The following is a 23,177-nucleotide window of genomic DNA, read 5'->3' as shown; positions in this document are numbered from 1 at the left end:
TACCTTCACGGGGGTGTGGCTACAAACATGGGTGAACCCCCCTGCACGCGGCAGGCTATACCACGTGACTGGTGGGGGGGGGGGGGGGTTATATGTCCCGTGATAGTACCCTAGGTAGTGTGCTAAAAACAGTCCTCAAAAGCATGGATGGCTCCTGCTGGACAGGTTTTCACCTGTTCCAGAACTGGATTGGAGTATCTGTCGACTGTTCTGTATGCTGGTATTATCATAACAGAGAGGTGCTCTGAATGTCTGAGGTGGGGGTGGGGCTCTGCTCATATGCGATGTGGAAGTTTGCGTAAGATTGAATGTGTTCACCTCTTTTGTTGCAAAGTCTACATGTTGATGGAAATCAGACTTGAGATTTGCATGATTTAAATCTTTGGCGACAATAAACCGGGTATGTGTTCTGCAGTACGCTAATATCCCAATAAGGTTCTTCGAGCACATCTTTCATGCCGTTGTTGGTGAGGGATGTACTTTGCCACTATGAGCATGTGGTGACAAATATCGTCACCCCCTGAAGGAGAGAGGGGGATTTGATGGGGATTGTCACTTCAGGCACATGAAATGAGTGCTCTGGCTGCTATGCCAGGGAGCTGGCTCTTTAGTCTGGTGGTCAGGGCACATGTTAACCACCTGTTAGACCTACATTCAAGACCCAGGTGTGATAGTTACCTTTGACCTTCATCACAGAGCACAGTGGTGAATTCCTACAGTAGGTAAAATGGTCTGCATTGAACAGCCACAAGCTCCACCAATGGTGATGTCACGGTACGGCCCCTCCCCCCTCAAATGTGTGCGTATATGTGCGTGTCTGTGTGTCCGTATTGCCACGCCCTCTTGTGTTGTGCACCTGATCCTTGTTGTGTGTAATTGTCATGAGTGTATATAAGTCTCATGTCATATCGTTAAGGTTGTCGGTGTTTGAGTGCGTTGAGTTGTGCTTATGATTAAAACGTATGTTCTCATTAATGTGCCTCGTCCCCACATCTTCCATAACCCGTTAAACGTGGGAGGAAGTCAACACCCTCCCACAGCACCTGCAGCAAAGTCTCCCGTGTTCTTCGGCACCCTCCTGACTCCAAGTGCGGAAGCAGGGGAGTCATACGGAACCATGGCGGACGACCAGGACTGGTATAGCGATTTCCAGTCCTTGGAGTCGGACACTGCGGACCCCTATGTTCCAGCGGTCAGACCTTCCCTCATCCTGGCCTCGCTTCATGGAGCTACCGGAGGGGAGGAACCCGCTGATCGATTTTGGGGGGGCGCTGTGTATGGTCCGGGATCGGATGGTGCAGAGTCCTGCGGAGAACAGCCAGACCAGGAGGACCGGTACTCGGAGATGGACTTTGCTGGGTCCTACCATCCCTACCTGGATGATCATATGGGAAACACAGAGTATGGAGAGACAGAGGAGTGCAGGCAACAAGGCAGCGGCACCAAAACCGGGACAGTCACCGCTACCTAGGCTGGCGAGGGACACTTCCCGCCAGGCTGGTCAGTCTTTGACCCAGCCGATGACTGGGGGACTGGCTGGAGTTCCTTCCCCCTTTCCCGGACTATTAAATGTGTGTTCATGTGCCTGTCCCTGTCACCGTGTCTGTCCCGATTACACTAAATGTACCGGTTACTTTGTTCCCCTTTGTGTCTGTGCCCGTGCCCGTTAGTGTGTGCGTCCCTGTGTCTGTCATCGTCTTGGTCCCTGTCCTTCCCCCCACTACCCTGCTCGTGCTGGCCCGTGGCGGGTTGTCTGGTCCTCCGACGTCGCCTTTTGGCGTTGGTGTCGGGGCCGCAGCCCGGTAGGCTGGCTCGCCGGGGGTCGCGCCCTTGAGGGGGGGGCTCTGTCACGGTACGGCCCCTCCCCCCTCAAATGCGTGCGTGTCTGTGTGTCTGTATTGCCACGCCCTCTTGTGTTGTGCACCTGATCCTTGTTGTGTGTAATTGTCATGAGTGTATATAAGTCTCATGTCGTAATGTGAAGGTTGTCGGTGTTTGATCCATGTAGTGTGTTTGTATGTGTTGAGTTGTGCTTATGAATAAAATGTATGCTCTGTTTAACGTGCCTCGTCCCGCATCCTCCTTAACCCGTTAAAAGTCACAGGTGAGCAGTGCTTGGAGACTACGTTTACAGTTTTGACTGACTTACAGAAGTGCCTTGTCATCTGTTTTGTTCTAGCCAGTACAGTAGGTTAGAGTCAAAGATACCACTGAACAAGAATACTGCTAAAATAGAAGAATCAATGCTGATAACTGAAAGAAATTGAAAATAAGCACAAGTTCTACATGAAAATAGTCAAGTGCAATACCAAATGATACTAAAAAAAATATCAAACAATAAATGCAAGTGTTCAGTTAATCAACAGTAGTATAAAAATAAGAGAACACAGAGATAAGCACAGAGTTCTTGCACCATTCTGTGTTTGATGTAGACACACAGACCCCCCGCCTCGGGTTTTACCAGACATTGGCTGTATTTATGTCAGCTTCAAATGTAGCAAGCACGTCCAGCTGGATGGCATTGTTGGATATTCTATCATTTAACTATGTTTCTGAGAAAAAAGTACAGCACCTCTAAACCTACAATGGGTGGTACACTGAAGTCAGATGAAGTCTACCATATTGTCCAGGGAGCAGAATTTGGAGTGCAGGGTGGATGGTAGAGCTGGTCAGCTAGGGTTAGATTTTATCCTAGCATGGGCTCCTGCCCTCTTACTATGTTTGTTTTCTTGTGCATTGATTGCAACATCTCCTACCCTCATCACTGACATCAGCCGATGTTGAGGTCTGCGGGCCTTGTGCCTGTAGCAAGCTGAGGTTGTGTAATGTCTCTAGAGGGCAGTCTTCCAGATTGGTTATTGGATGACCTCTGAACTGTGGCAGGGTCTGGTGTGTGTAGACAAGAGCGCTGGTTTCTTTGAGGCTCATGTGTGTGGATCATAAGAAGGAATAAACAACAAATAAATTAGGTAGGGTTGCAGGCAACAATAAATGGCACCTTTTATGTTCAGTGTAGCTGCTGTGTCGTAACATGCTGATTTCCTATGTACTGAAAATAGCTTGTGGGTTATTTTTTCCACTACAGGCTACAGTTTTAAATTTCACACCTAAGGCTAACCTGAAACTGCAGTTTTACTGACCAATTAGTAATTATCACACAATAACCCAGAGCCTACTTTACCAAGCAGCGAAAACAAAAGCACACCTACCTGTGACAGTGATGCCTCCCTTCCCGATGTGATGAATAAATTCTATGCACAGTGTGAAGCACAGAACAATGTTGCGGCAAGAAAGACCAACCCCTCCTCCCAACAATCAGGTGCTGTTCCTGAACATGGCTGATGTCAGAAAAACTCTATGCAGAATCAACCCACGGAAGACTGCAGGACCAGACAACATTCCTGGCTGAGTGCCCAGAGGACGTGCAGACAAGCTGGCGGCTGTTTTCAGTGACGTCTTCAACATATCTCTGAGCATCATACATGTTGAGATTAATTCCATGCACACTGTGAATTGTAAATAACAATCTTTTTATACTGTTTGAAAATTTGGAATAATAAAAGCTGCTAGTGCTCTATTACTTGATTAGCCTATAAGATGAAATGAAATCACATGGATAAAAAACAGGGAGAGATTTCTAATAGCCGAAATTTCTAACAATTCTGTTATGGTTGGTGCAATTGCACCACACAGTTGACCATGCCATGAGTGAACTGCATCCAGCTAGATGTGGGGTACTGCAACTGGGAGATCATATTTCTGTGAACTCTGGGATGTGCAACTAAATGACATCAAAGACACCCTTTCCATGAGGATTTCTTGTCTGAGCCTGACTGTGCACCTGAAAATCTTGGAAGATGCATCTCACACAGAGAGAAAAACAGATAGGCCTACACAGAATAGCACGACCTTGATGTTCATAAACAAGGAAGTGTTCAGAAAACCACATGATCAAAAATTCAAATAGTGAACCATGTGTAATATATACAGCTGTTTTAACTAGAAATTAGACAAAAACACAGTGATGTTAAATAAATCCCTTTATTTTGCCAAGAATGTTACATATACAAGGAATGACTTGGTGATATAATATGAGAAATGTCACATACTAGAAATATGATATTTAACTAAGAAAGACGTAGAAGAGTGGTCCTCAGCAGATTATGGACATAAACTCTTATTTACAGAATTTTACACATCAATATGAACAATTTTGCATGTTTATGGTTTTATAGTGCAGAGGTGCATTATGTTGCAGCTTGGACTACAGTCCTGGAGGTTTGGGATTTCCTTATATCAAGTGCCAAGTGTTAACTGGTGTTAATGAGTGCTACAGCTCTAGTGAAGAAGCTATTCACATGCCTGGCTGTGCTCGTGCTAAGTCTTCCATCGGAGAGACATGGCTGGAAGAGGTGATGTCTAGCTTCCAGGGGAGTAACTGCAAAGTGTTGCAGTGAGAGATGTAGAGATAGTTGAAATTGTATCGAAGTGCACAAGTGGGAAACGCTTCAGGACAGAGGTCCTTCATTACCCGTGCAAGCAAAGCACTTCTGATTTTGTAGGAAGAGGAAATGTGACCAATTTAATATCACCAACACAAACTGGTTATAGAGCTACAGAAGCACTTCTGTCTGAAACATCCTATTTCAAATGTTGTGCTGTTGTATGCTTCAATACAACTTTCTCTCTCTCTCTCTCGCTCTCTCTCTCTCTCTCTCTCTCTCTCTCTCTCTCTCCTCTCTCTCTCTCTCTCTATATATATATATATATATATATATATATATATATATATATATATATATATAGGACCTCTGTCAAAATATCCTGTAGTTCATTGCAATTTTGACTACTCAGTCTCACTCGCTCTCTCCATATATATGTCACTCAGACTCACCCTTCCAGTGGGTGGACATATCTTTTTCTTTTTCCTCACACTTGGGCCTCTGTCTCTAGGATTGCCCTGGTGTGAGTGTGTATGTGAATGACTGTATGCTTGCATTCCCAGTGATGGATGGTGTTCTGTCCTGGGTGTTATCCTCTGTCCTCTTCCTGCACTCCATGCAATCCCTCAGGGGGCTGTGTTTTCCAGTTGAGACTATGCTGTGGGCAGTTAGTTGCCACTTCTCACAGGGGTGTTGACTGGATGTAAGATTATTCTGCAGTTGTTGATTGTAAAGTATTCTTGGGTACTGAGAAAGGCGCTATATAGGTGTAACTTCATATCATATCATTGCGCTCTTCTGCATTGATCAGTGCTGTCATGCCTAGGATCCACTGGAGCCACTTCTCTAGGGGTCACAGCACCAAGTGATCCTATCACCTCTGGGCCAATCTTGGTCTTAACTTTCTATATTTTCTCTATTATTTCTTTCCATCCATGGTATTTTTCCAACTTCTCATATTCCTTACTTTGGATGCTTCCATCACTTGGGACTGACACATGTATTACCACTGCTGTTTTCTGCATCTTGTTTACTTCTAGTCGATTCATCACTATTTGTTTATCTGTCTGGATCCAAAGGTCCCATGGGATCTTAGTCTTGTTGTTTTCCACTACTCTCTGTAGTACATCTCATTTAGACTTGGGATGTTCAGCACCTATGCCTTGCATATGTTTCTGTATATGATCCCTGCCCCTTTGTTGTGTCTCTCAGTGTATGCTTGTCTTGTCAGCATCTTCCATCCTGACACTGGTTGCTGGATTGTCTCAGAGGCTCCTTTGCACCATCTGCATCTTGGCGCGTCATTGGAGTGAGATCGACCTGGTTCTTAGTTCTTGATCTTGTTCTGCCATGGTTAGTGACTCTGTGCTGTCCTTCAGTCCTGCTTTTTCCAATTTCTAGTAGGATTGTCTCATGTCAGCCACCTGTGGTATATTCTATGGTGGGTGCTATTGGCACCTCCTCTGACTTCCCCCCATCTGACTGAGGCACAACTTCATATATTACTGCTTTCTTGTAATTTGGATTCTGAATTTGGATAGCATTTTTATGCTTCACTAGTCTTTAAAGATTTTTTTTTTGGTACAACCAACATAAAAGCACCACATCTGTATATTATAAGGGATATGTTTAGAATGCAGTTTAGAAAGCTATTTTTCTGATAGAACCTTTTGGAATTGCCTTGGATGATGCTCTGTCAGTAGTTACAACCATCATATCTATAGTTACCAGTCAGTTGTTGATGTCATGTATCCATTCTTGTGCCAGGAAGATGACTAGAAGGTAGTTTATCCTAAGGGGAAGGGTCATCATCTTTGAAATAAAATTTCAGTCATCTTACCCTTCACAGTGTCAGAAGAAGGAGCTGGCAGTATATACCAAATTATATAAGACTGGTGGACTGGTGGAGACTAGCTGTGAGGATATTTCCATTCCTGTGAAAGCCCTGTATGTCTGCATACACACACGCCCACACACTCACTCACCCACCCACACAGGCGTTCCTTGGAAAAATATTTTGTCAGGTCAGGAAATTGAAACATGCACTTACTGCCATTACTAGATAAAAATGTGACAATTAAATTATTACCTTCCATTTGACATTTCATTTATTCATTCTTGAAAAACTTTGGAATGTTGCATTTAACATTAATGTTTTACTTCCTCATTACATGTGTGTGTATGTTTGTAGGTGTACTGAGACACCAAAGTGAAACAAATAAGCAAACAATCAAAGCAATATGTGGAATTGGTAATATGATACTAACTTGTGTTGTGCTCCCTTATCTGATATCAAGGCTTTGGACAATACTTTTACGTTTAGTGTTCTTGGTGAACTTTTTTAGTGACTGCATCCTTTCTTGACCTTGGCATTCCACCTGTTACACCTTATGTAGGCAGTTTACTCTTAATAATTCATACTTCATTGTTTTTGTTTTTTTTTCCATGTAACCTGTGCACAGGCACAAAGACAATAAATGTAATTGCTTGATGCATCTATAGAGCTGCATCACATCATTTATATTTCTAGATAGAATATATTTATTCAAAATGAGACAAAAAGAAATACACTTTTGTGCTGTTTGTCATTGAGTAACTGTACAATTTACATGGTAATACACATTCATATTAATTTGTAAAACAATATGCAGTGTCAGCCCCAAGTCCATTTAATAGTAAATTCTATTATTACTGCTTATAGCCCCAAATTTGTAAGTTGTAAAAAAAGACATTATTTTTGAGGTTTACATCATTCAATCAAATGCCTTAATAAAATTCAAGTCAATAGTTTCCACCCAGAAAAAAAAAAAATCTTTAATGCAACTAATGTAATGAGGCAAATGAACCACACTAGCTATCTGTTCCACTCAAAGTAAATGGCTTTTTAGACAGAAGGCGACAAACTTCTCCCAACTTTGTATGCCTCTCTGTGTTTCCCATATGGAGGGGCAGAACCGTTCTACTCAGCATGGCTTTTCAGAGAGCAGACGATAAAATGGCTTGCTTCTGTTGCATCATCACTATGGTTACAGTGAAAACAAAGCCACACACTAGCAAGATAGTGCTTGACCAACACAGACTGCACTATTGTTAAAAAACAAAAAAACAAAAAAAAAACATACACATCAATAACAGGTAAAACCACAAATTTTAAATACAATTTCTAATGAAGAGCAGGAAGACACCAACTTTTGACTTGCTGAAGACATCTGACGCAGGGACATAATAAATAACTGTTTTGCCTTGTTTTTTCTGAGCCATGGATTAGCCAGCACTGTTGTGCTAACTTCTTTGTCAGATTCTGGTTTCCTTATCACAAGGTTAACTAAAGAGGCATCTGGCATAGCACTGAATAGCCAGAAATAGGTAACAAAAAGTGAACTAATTTAATGCTATGTCATTTTTACACGTCATGGTGTACACAATTAGTGAACTCTAAGGCTTGCGCTTGTCTCTGGAACACGTACAAAGAATTCTCAAGGTCATACGTGCTTGTTGCCTTACCAGCAATACTCTCATTGAAATTAATGCCATTTTTTGCCCACCATTCAAAAACCCCTTAAGGTGAGAAAGGAGAGACCCTCAGTCCCAGTTTTCTAGTGCATTCATGATGCCAGAGGTCTTTCTGAGTGGGCATCTTCTTGAAATTTGAATTCCCACCTGAGCACATTGTTTTATCATTAGCACAATTTATACAGTAAGTATATCTCTTTAAATATACATTTTACAGGCCATTTGGTTAAAAGAATATATAGCAGTAAATAGGGATAAGGGGAGACTGTGGTTACAAGTTGGCATGAATGTCTTCATGACGTAGGACCTTGTAGGTGATCCAGTAAAATATATTAAATATGAGAAAAGTGAGAGGGAACACAGCCCTGGATATAGTGTCAATGCGCTTGGCCCGGTCCACGAAGCGCTTCCGGACTGACTCGCCATCGTACAAAACCTGCATTTGAGGGGAGGAGACAAACATCGTGGATCCATCTACAGCTGTCCCATGTTTTGCCTGCAGACAGTGGCCCAGTCCATAACCACGGAAATAAAAGCCTTGACTCCCACGGACCATTTCCTCTTCCTTTACAGGAAAGCAAACAAGAAACAAATGGCATTGAATGAATACATAAATGCCTTACAGGACATTATAGGATGTCAGCAAATATAATGTATTTACTACCATAATAAAACAACAAAACCGAGGCTTGTGATAATTCATCCACTGGTGATTTTCGGATGGTGTGCAAGAGCTTATGTATTGTGTATTGTGTGATTTAATGTTTTATTTCTTTGACATAGCTACATCTTTTGTACGAGATCATAACTAAATGTATAAAAACTGGAAATGGGGAATATTATACAGAACCTTTTTAATTTAAAATTTGATCTGTCTTTTATAAAGAGTCTTACAGAGATACAGGAGACCTTTTCTTTTTTGAAAATACAGGCTCTCATTTGAAAAGTCAGGACCTCGACAAAAATCTACAATAGATATTGCCATTTGATGGTTAGCAAAGCTTTTTTGCATTCTGATTGAAGGCTTTTCCCAATTCAGGTCCTCCTTGGAAATAATAATAGACATGTAGGTCAGAGCCAACATTGCTAGACATCTTGTGGGATGCAGTCAGACAGAATTAAAAGAACGTGTCTATTTCAGGTTATTAGTAGTCATGGGCTGGGCCCATTTAGTTGTTTTTCTGGTATGAGACATTTTTCTTCCTAACACTGTGATTCACTCTTTGTCCTATGTAGCGTTATTATTTGTATATGGAAGCTGGAAGGGCAATGCCAGGGATTTTTAACTTTAAAATCTATCATTACCTTTGGGCAAATTAGAGCAGTTTTGATGAAAACCATTGCTCTCTCCATAACTAGAAAAGTAAAATAGACCATACCATATAATGTCCTACCAATGTATATTGGGACACTCCAAAACCCTAAAATTGACCATGGAACTAGAAAACAGAGAAGCTTAATGAAAAAAAACAAAACCTTATTTGAGCATTTTCCACTAGATGAATCATGTCAGGAAAGATTGACAAGACAAAGGATACTGAAATAGGAACAATAATTGTATCTTTTCAAAATTATTCTATATTTACTATGAAATGGATTGCTAATGCAAATCTCCTTCTGTCATGCTATTCCATTGTGCCCTTACATGGAACATGTTATAGCCAATAGCAGTGATTAGCTGTAGCTAAATTTGTAGCATTTGCATACTATATAAAGTGCCTCTCATTTCCCTCAAAAAGTGTAAAATAAAAAACAAACAAATAAACAAAAATTTGATCTAAATTAATCCAGATATTGCCTCACATTCATCCAAAAGTGTTTTGTGTACATCTGGTGTGGAAGCATCACATTTCAAAATATTTGAAATTTGTAAATGCCACTTTGACATTGTTGGGTTTACCCAAGGTCACAGCCAAGTTTCATTTTTGACTCCCAAAATATTTGCATATTTTGTGTAAAAATACATTGTTGTCCTACAACAATGCTATCCTAGTTTTTTGCATCAATAGCATAATGTAACTAAAAAATAATGTGAAGACTGCTACACTCAGTGTATTTGTAAAATGTGATGTCAATATCTAACATGCCAATATAATTTCACATGTATTAAAAAGACTTTAACATGGTCTGTTGTACATTATAATAAACATTGTATTCTTAGGAATGGTATAGGAGGGAGAGAACAAACACTAGGGAAGCCCATTAAAGGGTGTTCACCTTGGAACAAATGGAACCAGGGGATCAAGGAAGTGGCATTCCTGCAGGTCCAATTTATAAAATTCTTATACATTAAAACTTATGATTTTTCCTTCTAAGCCTAGAATGCATCTTCTGTAACTACTCTTTTGTAAGGCAAAAGAAGTTACTCTTGTGAATTTCAGTAAATTAATTAAACTTGCATTATTGCTCCTGTTATGATTATTAACTTTGAAGGACCCATGAGATAACACAAAAAGGGTAAAGATGATAGTCTTTTGAGGCAAACATAGAAAGGTTTTGAGAGATTGATTTGTAAATTCAGCACAAGTGAATACAATGTAATTTGCTGCTGGAAGATGATTTATTATTTAAATGAGCACATGAGATTGTGGTGTTGATGGAACTGGCATCAAAGAAATCTCTTGAATTTTGTCATGAAAGAAGGAGATGTGAATTAGCTCATGGAATGGAAATCCACCAAGAAGGAAGTAGAGCAATTCAAGTCATTTTTATTTCAAATGGGAAGATGAGCCTTCAAGAAAATGAATATGAAAAGTAATAAGATGGAGAGTGGATGTTAACAGTTGGGAGAGGGTGGTGGTAAGCATACCATAGCACAGTATACTGATGCTGAGATTCTGTCTTTGGAGAATAAAGATGAAGCAAAGCATTCTGGTGCATATTTAGACCTGCAGGCACCATGGGGAATGTCAGTGTGGATGGGAGAGGCAATGCAGTTGAACAATGGAGCAACTGTGTCTCTTGCACGAGAAACGTATGAGAGCAAACTTTCCTATCTCCCCATAAAATTGAAACTTGCCAAATATTCCTGAGGAAATATTTCATTGTATGGATATGCACTGCCAGGGCTGGACTGGCACACTTGTTCAGGCTGGGAATCATGCCAGGATTCAGGCCACACACATACTCACAGCTACTGCATCTGTATGAATAGATGTTTAGTATGGGTTTTTATATGTATATTTAAGGCAAAAAAAAAATTTTGCATGTTTAACATGTTTAACCCCCAAATATCTGTCTATATATTGAATGGGCTGCACAATGGGAAGCAATGAATGTGCTCATTTACAGCTAGTAAACATTAAGGTGCTGTAGGTTATAAAAAACAACCAAAACAATCCTGAACTAATGAAATCATTCTTAAATGGCTGATCTGTCACTCCCTTGCTGAATGAATCAGTAATTTTTGAATACTTAGCAGCTTCTACAAGTGCTTTTTTTTTTTTTTACTCTTTCTCTCTCTGCTCCACCTTTCCTCTTCTTATCCATTTCTACGATGGTACAAGCACAAACTCTCCAGCTTTATAGTGTCAGTGGATAATCAGAGTTTTTTTTTTTGGCATGCTATGTCATGGCAAAGACCAGATTCGCAAAACAGTACTGCAGAGACACTGTGTGTTCACAAGCTATGCTGTGTTGTTTAGTTCATTATATATTGTAACATTATCAAGCCTGGCTGTCCAGGCCACTGGGAAATCTCCTGGTATATAAAATAAAATAAATAACCAATTAAAGGAGAAATCATAAATTTGAAGTAGCAAACAATGAAGTAGCAAACAATATTTTTTAAAGACTTGGTCCATATATATATATATATGGTATACGCACAGTTGAGGGCTCACCACGGAAACAAGCTAATCTGAATGACTTCACATGAGTCATTATAACTGGTTATAGCATTCTGGTCCCATTATTTCTTCAATATATGACTGAGTGTAATAAAACATACCATGAAACAAATGAATAAGGAAAAGCACAAATGCGTATGTTTGTTTATGTGTGCATGTATATCTATGCTTTTGTGGGTGTGCAGACTTACTATCCTTCGCCTCCGTTGCCGCTTGCGCAGTCTGATGAATTCCTTGTGTTGCCTTGAAACAAAGTTGACTGCTGCATACTCCAGCAAAGCAGCAAAAACAAACAGAAGGCAGACAGCCATCCAGATATCAATTGCCTTCACATAAGAAACCTATGATACAGGAAGATCATCAGAATGTCAGCAGCCAGTCAACAGTTGCACAACATGGCAGCGTAACAGACACACAAGATAGCAGAATAAAACAGAAATAATCTCACACACACACACACACACACACACACACACACACACACACACACACACACACATCTTAGCACAGCACAGTTATCTTCTTTGGATTTATGTATTTTTCTTCATACTTAAAATCATGGCTACTATCAAGCAATTAACACATTTTTATAATCAACTGGACAGTACTGTCTCCAGTTTAGTCATTAAATTGATTAAATATACTTGGACTAAAACAGAATAAACAGCCTTATAAACTTTATTTGACAATGTTTGAGAGACAACATCATTCCAAAGGAGTTCCAACTCAATTAATCCCACCACAAATGTCAGCCACTACCACATGCCTACTCACTTTAGCTGCAGCAGAGGAATTATGAGGCAAACAGTTAACAGCTACATTCTGAGAATCCATAAACTTAATGAAGAAATAGATTAAAACCAAGATTAAATACACATGTAATTCTGACCCTAACATGGCACCAACTGAATTGTGATGTTTTTCAAACAAGAAGTTGACTTTGTTTAGGAAAAGGAATGAAAACAATTGTACTTCCATACCAATTCCCCTGCTTCCTATATAACTGAAAGAAAGTAATCTGTCCTATCAAAAAGTTTAACATTTGTCTAGGCTTGCTGCTAATGAATTTCAGTCCACCAAAGAATTAATTTACTAACACTAAAGATTTTCCCAATATACATATTTATTTTACCAAAAATGGCCAGGATAATTTATGCACACCATGAAGATTTGAATTATAATGCAACCATGTCTTCCTGGACATCTCTTACAGGGGAATTTGAAACAATAGATATTTATATTAATAACTGTGAAAAATAAATTAGTAACATAAATTTCAACAAACCTAATAAAAACTTAATTTCCCAAATGAAGAATACTCTGCACTTAAAAATTTAAACAAAAGGAGCGACATTATTATTAAGCCAGCTGAAAATGGTGAGAAAAGTCTTTTACAAGAAGGAAGCAATCATGCAACTTTCTGTTACTATGTTTCAGTAACAGTCCTCCATTCAGTCCAATATTAATCACGCCATTTTAGCAGGACACCTCCCTGATTCTGCATGGAATTGTTCTGTAGATAATCCTCACTGTAGCCATTTCTATCTTTCCCCTAAAATTCATAAGGAAAACAATCCTGGATGTCCTATTGTATCTGCTTGCTCCGGCCCAACAGAAATTATATCTCACTTTCTAGATGACATTTTTCAACCAAATAAAGACACTTTCTACAAACGCCTGAAAGAACAAACGTTACCTGTCAACTCCTTACTTTTTTTCAGTGGACATTAAAATTTTATATTTGTATATTTGTAATATTGTATGTAGGCTTTAGTACTGGTGGAGATACCTTGGGTAGAGAGGCCCTTGATCCTGAGCTTTGGGTGGTCATTGTAAGAACAGTGGTGATACCAAGCCCCACTCTAGCCGGAGCAGCATCCATGTTGATCCAGAATGAAACCCAGGACAGTATGACGATCAGCAGACTAGGAATGTACATTTGGATGAGATAATAGCCCATCTGTCTCTCTAAGTGAAACTTTACCTCTATACAGGTGAATTTACCTGTGGGACAGAGTTTCATATCAGTTAGATTGTAACATCATTCATGGGCTGTACTGGTTGTAATAGAATAGTGGAACATAGACCTGTATTGTAATGTTTGGTACAGTAGCCAAGATCTTTCTCTTCCTTCAGCACAAATTGTGGGAGCATCAAATCATCAGCCACTTGAACAGGTCCATCAGAAAGCCACTCAAAAATCAGGTCATTCATGGTATAGCCAACTGCAGTCAGAGAGAGAGAGAGAGAGAGAGAGAGAGAGAGAGAGAGAGAGAGAGAGAGAAAGATTGTCTTTCCTATATCATGCATAGCTTTTTTTTTGCCGTGTTAAAGGTCATCTGCTACAGGGTCTTAAAATGGCTAGCTTCTGGCTGGCAATTTTAATGTATGTTGATTCCGATACCCATTCACACAGGTGCTTGGCTGTTTAGCCTTATTGTGATAACTGAATTGAAAATCATATCACTTTTTTCATGACCTACAAAGCTCACCATCTTTCTACATCCTCCATATCTAATGTTTCTCTTCCTCAGCTCGATTATGAGCCTGTTAAAAATGCATGGTGCTCGCAATAACAGTACAGAATGCCTGACACATCTGATGTCTGTTACGGCCTCTTGGGGTCTGGTTTAAAATACATCAATTATTCACCCTTTCCCCCCCCCCTTCTCACCTCCAGCAACAATATAACACACTCATGGAAGAAAAAAAATGCTGCCATAACTTTTTTGCTATTCAAAATAAAACACATTATAATAAAAATAAAACCTTAATACATTTGTGATGTCTTAGACAAGCAACTGCTGAATAGAGAATCTATATACATATCTTTATTATAAATACAAAAGAGACAACTTAAGAACAATGGTATGGTTAAGGCGGAATCTGGAATAGCATCAGCTTCGATTGGCCACTGAGTGTCTCCATATTGAAGATTGTTGGGCCTGTAATATTCTGGAATTTCTTACATTTATACACACATTTGCCAGAGAGAAAAGATCAAGAGGACAGAGATATGTCATCCACCAACACTCCAGTGCAAAGTAAAGCGAATACCAGAAAACCACTAAAAAGTGGACTGTCAGGTGTAATTTTACAATAATAATACTTTAGAGGCTGATTCCATCTAAAAGCATAAAGCTCTAAATTGGAATGCCAATCAAATTCAAACTGTAGTACAGTCAGGTTGGGCTGGTGGAAAGTTTCCAGACTGACTGTGAGGTAGCTACTGTTTCCAATAAATATAATTAAAATATTTTGAGGAAGAGAAAATTGCAACATAAAGGAAAAAATTAGGACATTTTAACTTAATGATTATTCCTTGTAGAGATATCTTGTTCCTCCTTTGAATGTCAATTTTAATCTTGTTTTACATATTACTAAAATTGTCTCTAGTGTACAGGTGGTTACACCAAAGTAAGTTATTGTGCTTCTGATTTTACTGTCCCCAGTAGTGCTGACTTAATCAGTAACAAGGTACTAAAAGACCACCTGGGTGTTTTGGTTATCATGGGACTTTAAAGAATACAATATTGCCAAGAAATCAGACTGTAAAATCAGTAGGATGACAATAGAGGCAGAGTGAAGCTAATGAAAATCCTAAAACCCATGGAAATCATACAAGAAATCCTGAAATACATTATGCAAATGTTAATGAAATGGTCTTTGAGAGAACTGAGTTGGAGAGTATTATTTTTATCTTTCCATGAATAATAATAATAAGTGATATAATTCATGAAACTATCTTAGATGAGGTTGAAGGAACAGGACAGGTTTTTATCAAGTCTGGAGTCTATGAAATCTGTTAGGATTTAAGTTAGTATTTATACTCACCACTCACAATAAGAACTGGAGAACTCTAAGGAAGTATAGATATCAATAAAAATAAAACTAGTGCCAACAAGCTGAACAGAGAGCAATTAGACTTTTCTAAAGTCAAATACATGCTTTTCATTCCATATAAGCTTTCACCTTCTACCCGTATGAACACCCTTTTAGGTCCTGATAAGAGCACATGAAAAAACAGTAATCATGGTTTTTATTTAGAAAACAATATGGTAAATTGTATCAAATGGGTGTCTAGTATTAGGGCCAATGTAAACAGACTTTTATATTTTTTTTTTCCAAAACTCACATCTATTTGGCATCATCTGTTCACTATGAAACTTGAACTAAAACTGTTAGAAAAAATGAAGAAAAACGATAGATCCGATATGTCTGTTCATGTCTGGATAGTAGAACAGAAAATATGTACAATTTGTAATAAACATGTAAATTACTTTACAGGTCTAAAAGAAAATAATGTAAACTGCTGATACATTGCTAGTTCAATCAACCCAGCCAGCAGCAGTAATCAGACCCATTCCCATATAAATTTCTGAAACTTAGGTGAAAGCAAACAGCTTGTAGTAATATAATAGATAAAGGAGGATGCTCATCAAGCCAAGTGCAGAGAAAGATACCCTACATAGAAGATCTATCAAGCATTCTTCTCTATTATATGGTGACCAGCTCTCCTGATATATTTCACATGAAGCTGGAACCCTCCTTACTGTTGGATTCCATTGGCAGAGTGGGCATTTGGTCCCAACATCATCTTTCTACCAGTTGTATTGCATTACTATGCCATTGCCATACCTGTGCTGCCATGGCAACGAATGAACAAAAATTGGGCTTTTAGAGATGTTCCACAATATCTTCACACCATTGTATTGCACGTTAACTGTAGTGAGTGACACAAGGATTACAGATCCAAGGCATGAGAGGAAGCTAGGGTTGCACCAATTCCTCTTTTTTTTGTTTTTGGTCTTGATACTGATACCCATGACAATTGACTGTGGGGGACAATTGAGCACATTGGTTTCAATTAGCATGGTGGCTTGGTGGTTAGCAAGTTTGCCTATCAGAGTATATATATATATATGTGTGTGTGTGTGTGTGTGTGTGTGTGTGTGCTTGAGTGTGTGTATGTGAGAGTTTGGTGTGTGGGTGTGTGTGTGCGTATATGTATGTCCAGTGATAGTTGATGCTCTGTCCTGGTCTTAACCTCCTCCCCTCCACCTGGTGTAGTCCACCAGAGGGCTGTGCTTTCCTCTAGAGAGTACACTTTGTACAAATTGGCTACAGCTTCTCATCGCTGTCTGAGTGATTTGAGTGTAAAAGCTGAATTCTGTCTGTAAAGCATTCTTGAGTTCGAGAAAGGTGCTGTACAAATGTCACTAATAATAATTCTGAGATGTTAAACTGCAGTAATAGCTGTTTAATCACACAAATTTACTTTTTGTGTTTTTTGTTGTTTTTTTTAGCTTTCATATTATTTTATCTATGTTTTGACTCTTTTGAATGCTTTTTCTGCTTGTCTTGAGCAAACAACCATTTTGTATGATGCTTCTAAAGATTTAGTTTAATGTAGCCTATTATATTTCACAGCATGTTTTACACCTATAAAACTGTACCTTTGTAAACATTACAAGATGCTGTACTAAAAATATGTGTATATATAGCCTAATGTAATATAATGGATATATTCACACACCAACATTCATTTTGGGCTTGTGCACATTAAAAAAAAATATTGTACATAATTGCTTTGTTACAATTTTATTGTTAACTTTTGGAAGTGTGAAATGCTGATCGGATCCATTTTGGATGTCAATAATGGTGTGAATTCTGTCTGATATATTAGATATGAGATTCACTAGTTAAACTTTTTTTCTGCATTGTTATGCGGAAATCTGGGAACAGTGTTTGTGGGCGTCACCATATATGCCTGTTTACCTCCCTTGAGGAATTATCTCTCTTGCCACTGCAGCACATGAAAGATAAGAGAATGCATCCATCCAGTGTTGTTTTCTTTCCCATCATAGACACATGACAGACTGATCGTAAAACTTGTCCCCTCAAGGATGGTATCCAATTGGGAAGATTAACTCTGGCTATGAAGTTAAGAAAACAAATAGATCAACAACACTGGCAAGATGTACTCCTGGTCAATACATTACAATCAGTTCTGATGCATCTAAGACTATCTCAGACCATGAAAGTCAGTGTATTAATCTTATGATAGATATTTGCTATTTGTCATCATAATTATTTAAAATTGGTCGTTTTATGAGCATAACTCTAAACTACATGTGCATTGCTACAACAGGCCTCATCTTCAAGAGGAAATCAGCCAAAATGCAGTTACCAGATGACAGCACATAATTTGATTGGTTTTGTAATATTAACTCTTCTTAATTATGAATGATAAAATATATTGAAAGATTCAACTTTCTAATATTGGCAATACCCTCTGAAGTGTCCCTGGGTATCCTTTGAAGAAGAATACATGATCAGTTGAAAGTCAATCAAATTATATTATTATACCTAACACACTGTCCCTCTTCTGAGGATCATTTTGTGTCACCACACCCCCACCCCCGAAATTGAGAAAATAACTATCTGCTGATACATGAAATTGAAATTTTGATTAAATTAGTCAAGCATATGGCTGTAATTACAAGCTGGGCATTTGGGCATTTTGGGTGGGGGTTAGACAGGGAGCTATTTTGACTCACGGATGAGGAATTGTGAGAACTTTTGGAAGCTAAGAAAGGTCATATAATATAAAAGGTACACAAAATAAAAATGTCATTATTGATATCTTGTAAATTCATTTTAAGAGTTTTTAAGAGGGCACTGGATAGTGAATTTCTTTCCTTTGCAATTTCTTTAATGAAAGTAATAAAGAAATAACATTTTCTTTTCAGTTTTAAAGTCATAACCTTGTATCTGATATTTCTCTTAACAAATTTATTGTAAGATGTATTTTAAATTATTTTATGCTAACATCATATTCTTATTACAATTGTTATAATAGAGATTTACAACAAAAAGTCACTATGGGAACACTGTGTCATGTTCAAGGAACTTCCGCGCATCCCTTTGCACTGAATTATTTGAACACAAAAAGAACCCACATAACTGATCACATTAACACACATTTCATTTAATTGAAAAATTAGCAGTATAGCATTTCTTCACTACCATGCAAGTAATCTAGCTATAGAGAAATAATGCTACTGTAGACAGATCAGCTTTGCTAAATGAACCCATCAACAAAAATGTCAAAAGAACATTTGCTATGTTAGATGTCATTTTGGGAGTTAAAAAAAGAACATTTGTTAAATACCAATTGTTATTTCAACAAATTCATAAGTTATTAAATAAGCCCAATTAAATATGATTGTGTACTATATAAAATTGCAAAATAAATCCACCAGTCATATTTTTATAAACAGCTTATTGTCTATAGCCCACCAGGAACCATGAACATTGTTAACCATAGGACCACTGGATCATTTTAGGTGCTAGACCACTCTCTCCGTCAGTGACACTGATGTTTAAAATTTTATCAATGAGCCTGTTCTAGCTCAACACCCACAACCACATTTTGTTATGAGAACTCCTGCCTTTATGGACAAATCTTTATGCTGATGGACATTCACTTCTGTTTCCTAGGCCAATAGAGTTTCTAAAAAGTGAATGGAAAGCAGTGTGAAAAGAAAGCTTAGAAGGGGGACAGGTGGGAGAATACAAGAAAAAGAGAGGACTCACAACTTTCCAACTGCATAGTACAGGTCTGAATGTCCATTGGAAAATTCTTCAAGTCCATTGGGCAGGATAAAATGAGTGTTAGCCTGAGACAATGCAAAAGAGGGAAGGAGAGAGAAAGGAAAGTTCCAAGAAATAAGTGAAGTAGAGGATGTTTGGAAAGAAAAAAACTAATCAGAGAATCTGTGACACAAAAGATACCAAGATGACTTTTAGCAGAATTAGCAGAATTACAACATGATGGATTTATGATAAATTACGGAATTGTGTAGCTGACAGTAATAGCAAAATTGTCTAGCAGAATTTCTTTACTTTAGAATTGCCACAGATCTGGAAGTTGTTAAGAGAAATGCCACAGGAGGTAGACAGTTTGGATAGAGGCTGTGTAATAACTTGCTTTAATCTTTTTCTTTAAGAAGAGAATAAAGCCAAAAGCCATAAAATGGAAAAGATTGATTGTATCTTAACCATCTGGGGTCCAGAGTTACACCCTACTGCTGTGATTAATATACACAGAGCAATATATATTATTAAATATACTGTTTCAATTACCATACCATTATAGTGTGCTTTTTCACATTTACAGCAACATGCTTTTTACACTTATTCACCAGGCTTAGACCTCTAAGGGTTAGTTACATAAAATTTTAAATGACAAAATATCACACAAAAAATATTCACTGAGTATTTAAAGTTATCCAATGTGCGCAATTTAGTTCTTCAGCTAAGAAAACATATCATAGACGTTATATATTGTCCATACTTGGCTATAGTAATAAAGAAAAGGAAAAACAGCAAACTCCCTGGTTAGCAGTCAGGAATGACTTCTCTGTATAATCTTCAGATAAATAGTCCCTGTATAGACACAGCCATAGTTTAACGTAGTAATCGATTTATTACTGACCTTTGACCAGAGCTTCATCCCGTGGTTTGTGCTGTTTTATTTTACCATGGGGCATTCAGCACCATAAACCACAAAAATCTATTTGACAGGCCTTACTCCTATTTGCTTATGTGTTGTCACTAGATACCATTATTCACATGGTATTGACTTTCAGTACTACATGACTTAACACAACCAAATGTATCTATCATACCAAATAATAAACTTCATCTTTGCTAGACTGAAGATTGCATAAAGGAGATTAAGAACTGCATAACAAGTCACTTTCTCCTACTACTGTTGGCCAAGTACATCTTCAATCTCTGGCTTTGCATTTCAGCTATATCTATCTATCTATCTATCTATCTATCTATCTATCTATCTATCTATCTATCTATCTATCTATCTTCCTCCTAGAAGATATTGACAACCCCCCCTAAAAACAACCCCCCAAACCACTCTCCTTATAGGATGCAGAGTAACTAGTCCCTTCCACAGTGGATGATAGTGCTTCATACCTGGGCGTTTCAGTAGAAGGTGCCTATGGTTTGATATTACTAGTCCTGCTTCATCAATAATGTCCTGGCTGCCTATTAAATTTTGCATTGAATATGAATTACTACTACAGAATGATAATGCTCTAAATGCTCTGGCATCTCATAACCTTTCCAGTTTGTTCCAGAACATAGCTCATGAACTCATGGTCCCAAACCAAACTATTTTACTGTCAAATATGTGATGAACTCTAAACCTGCCTTTCCTTAGTACTAACATTCTGAGAAAACAATTAACTCTTCTTTGACCAAATTGGTCTTTTGATTTATTAATAGGCTCTTCCTTTTAATCTCTGACCATCATTTCTGAATTTAGGGCTCTGCTATTTTTTGGCCGCCAGAAAAGATTCCTCTTTTAAATCTTTGCTCCTCTCAAGGTTTCTTCCCCACAACCCATGTATTCCTTTCTTCTGTAAGAGGTAAACATGTCCATTGTAATATGTCTAAATCTGCAATGCAGTTTCTATTTATTACCTCAACAACATAAGTCATTTTTTTGATGGCTTTAATACATAACACAGTTCATTTTTGCAATCTTGCTATATTACTCCTGACAAGCTTATCCAGTGTACCTGCTGTCTTTACGTGCTCAGAAGTTTGAATTACAAACAAAAATTTAAAAACCCAATCTAATCCCAAATGTAGCTCTTACAGTTCCCACACAAATCCCACACAAGCCTACATTTACCTGATGCTGTACAGTACATTTCCATTCTGGAAGATCCGTAGAAGCTTGTTGTCTGTAGTAACTTCGTGGAAGTTTGCACCCTTCTCATTGGCAAAGAAGAGATCAGGTTTCCATATAGAGTCCAGCATTGAGGGGTCCAGGTCAAGAGATGCATCTGGATATTCACTATAGGCCAGACGAGGGTCATTCCACTGTTGCCGTAGAAACACATTTAGTCTGTAGTCCTGCAGAGAAAGACAGAATGCCAACCAATATAGAATTCCCATGAAAAAAACATAATGTATCCATGAAAAAGGTATAAATTTTTTTTTCATTGTGGATTCAACAGAATTTTTGATTAACCACTTTTATCATTTTTTAAATCATTGAAATGTCTCAGATTTGCTTTGCTGGACACTTTAAAAGACAAATGTGCACTTCAATAGAATATTAATGACACATTACATTATCTAAATCAATTGTACTAAAATGAGGCATGTATGTAATTTAGTGGGGTTTTTTTTTTGGTAATTTATTAATTTTCTGTAGTATGTCAAATAAAAGGAAACAAGCTGGCAAGACTCAAACAGTCAGTGTATTACTTTTAATGGTGTTCCACATTTTACTACTCGTATAATGTGTTAGTTTGGGTGGTGTGAGCAGTGTCCCCCCAAAGCTGAAATGAAACCTACGCCACTAGCATTAATGCCTGAATATGCAAATATCCCATCACTGATGTGGAAAAATGATAATGCAGATCAAATCAGGAGGAGGTTTTCAAATATACCATTGTTGTTTCTGTAATGGATCCAAAACTGTTGATGAAAATGTTACAGGTGACATTGACTGGTGGGCCTGTTGAAAGAGAAGAAAGATAATTCTATAAACATTAAGAATAAGGTCAATCAGTTTTTTTCAGGTGGTAAAGTTGTAGGAATCAGCCGTATTGGAGAATATGGAGCAGATTATGGAACAGAAAAAATAAGTAATTCAAGTAATGCTTTTGAGGGAATTAGACAAGAGGAACCCCACTTTCGATTAAACAACAGATATAGGTTATGGTACCACCTATCATCACAGAACGCTCGCCTCCCGCGAGTCACATGGTTTGGCCCACCACGTGACTTGGGAGGATATTTGTTTGTGGCAACGCCTGTACACATCTGCACCTTGTCTTGTCTGTGTATTTAAACCCGTGTCAGTGTGTGCAGTGTGTTGGTCATTGTTAGTGCAGCGTGTTTGTAACTATATGTATAGAGTCTTGACTGTTTGTTTAATATCGTGTTAAATGTTAAAAGTTGTTAGTGTTTAGCGTGCTCATGTTCATTGTTTGTGTTTTCATGTGAGTGCCACATTTGTCCTTTATGTTGTGTTTGAAAAAATGTTCGTCCATGTTGAGGAAGTCTGTGCGTCCTGCTCCACGCCCTTCAGTACTTGGGTTGTCACGTTACACCTATCATTTACCCTTCTGTGCTAGATCCTATTTCAAAATGCACACTTATCATCTAACTTAAAGTACCCATATAAAATGTCCCAATATAAAATAATGAATAAAGAAGAATAAAAAAGTCACACACACAAAAACAAAAATAAAAATGTTCTCATAATCACCACAAAGTCCTAATTCTCATGGTTCTTAATTAGTCCCATATAGTGTCCAGCTGCACAGTAGCT

General features: G+C 38.2%; 1 protein-coding gene across 1 annotated transcript in view; it reads right to left on the bottom strand.

Annotated features, from left to right (window-relative positions):
• Positions 1-7,032: 7,032 nt before the first annotated feature.
• Positions 7,033-23,177, bottom strand: part of glra4a (glycine receptor, alpha 4a) — a 43,476-nt gene continuing 27,331 nt past the window's right edge. The window contains exons 3-9 of the mRNA XM_026997657.2: positions 22,291-22,358; positions 21,525-21,748; positions 19,403-19,485; positions 13,891-14,028; positions 13,593-13,807; positions 11,995-12,144; positions 7,033-8,520 (exon numbers count right to left, since the gene is read on the bottom strand). Coding sequence (XP_026853458.1) covers positions 8,227-8,520; positions 11,995-12,144; positions 13,593-13,807; positions 13,891-14,028; positions 19,403-19,485; positions 21,525-21,748; positions 22,291-22,358 — 1,172 coding nt within the window. The 3' untranslated portion in view covers positions 7,033-8,226. The remainder of the gene's footprint in view (positions 8,521-11,994; positions 12,145-13,592; positions 13,808-13,890; positions 14,029-19,402; positions 19,486-21,524; positions 21,749-22,290; positions 22,359-23,177) is intronic.

Source organism: Electrophorus electricus, chromosome 12, assembly GCF_013358815.1.
Source record: "Electrophorus electricus isolate fEleEle1 chromosome 12, fEleEle1.pri, whole genome shotgun sequence".
NCBI classification, from domain to species: Eukaryota; Metazoa; Chordata; class Actinopteri; order Gymnotiformes; family Gymnotidae; genus Electrophorus; species Electrophorus electricus.
The sequence above is the reverse complement of the archived record's forward strand: the minus strand, read 5'-3'. Positions and strand labels throughout refer to the sequence as shown.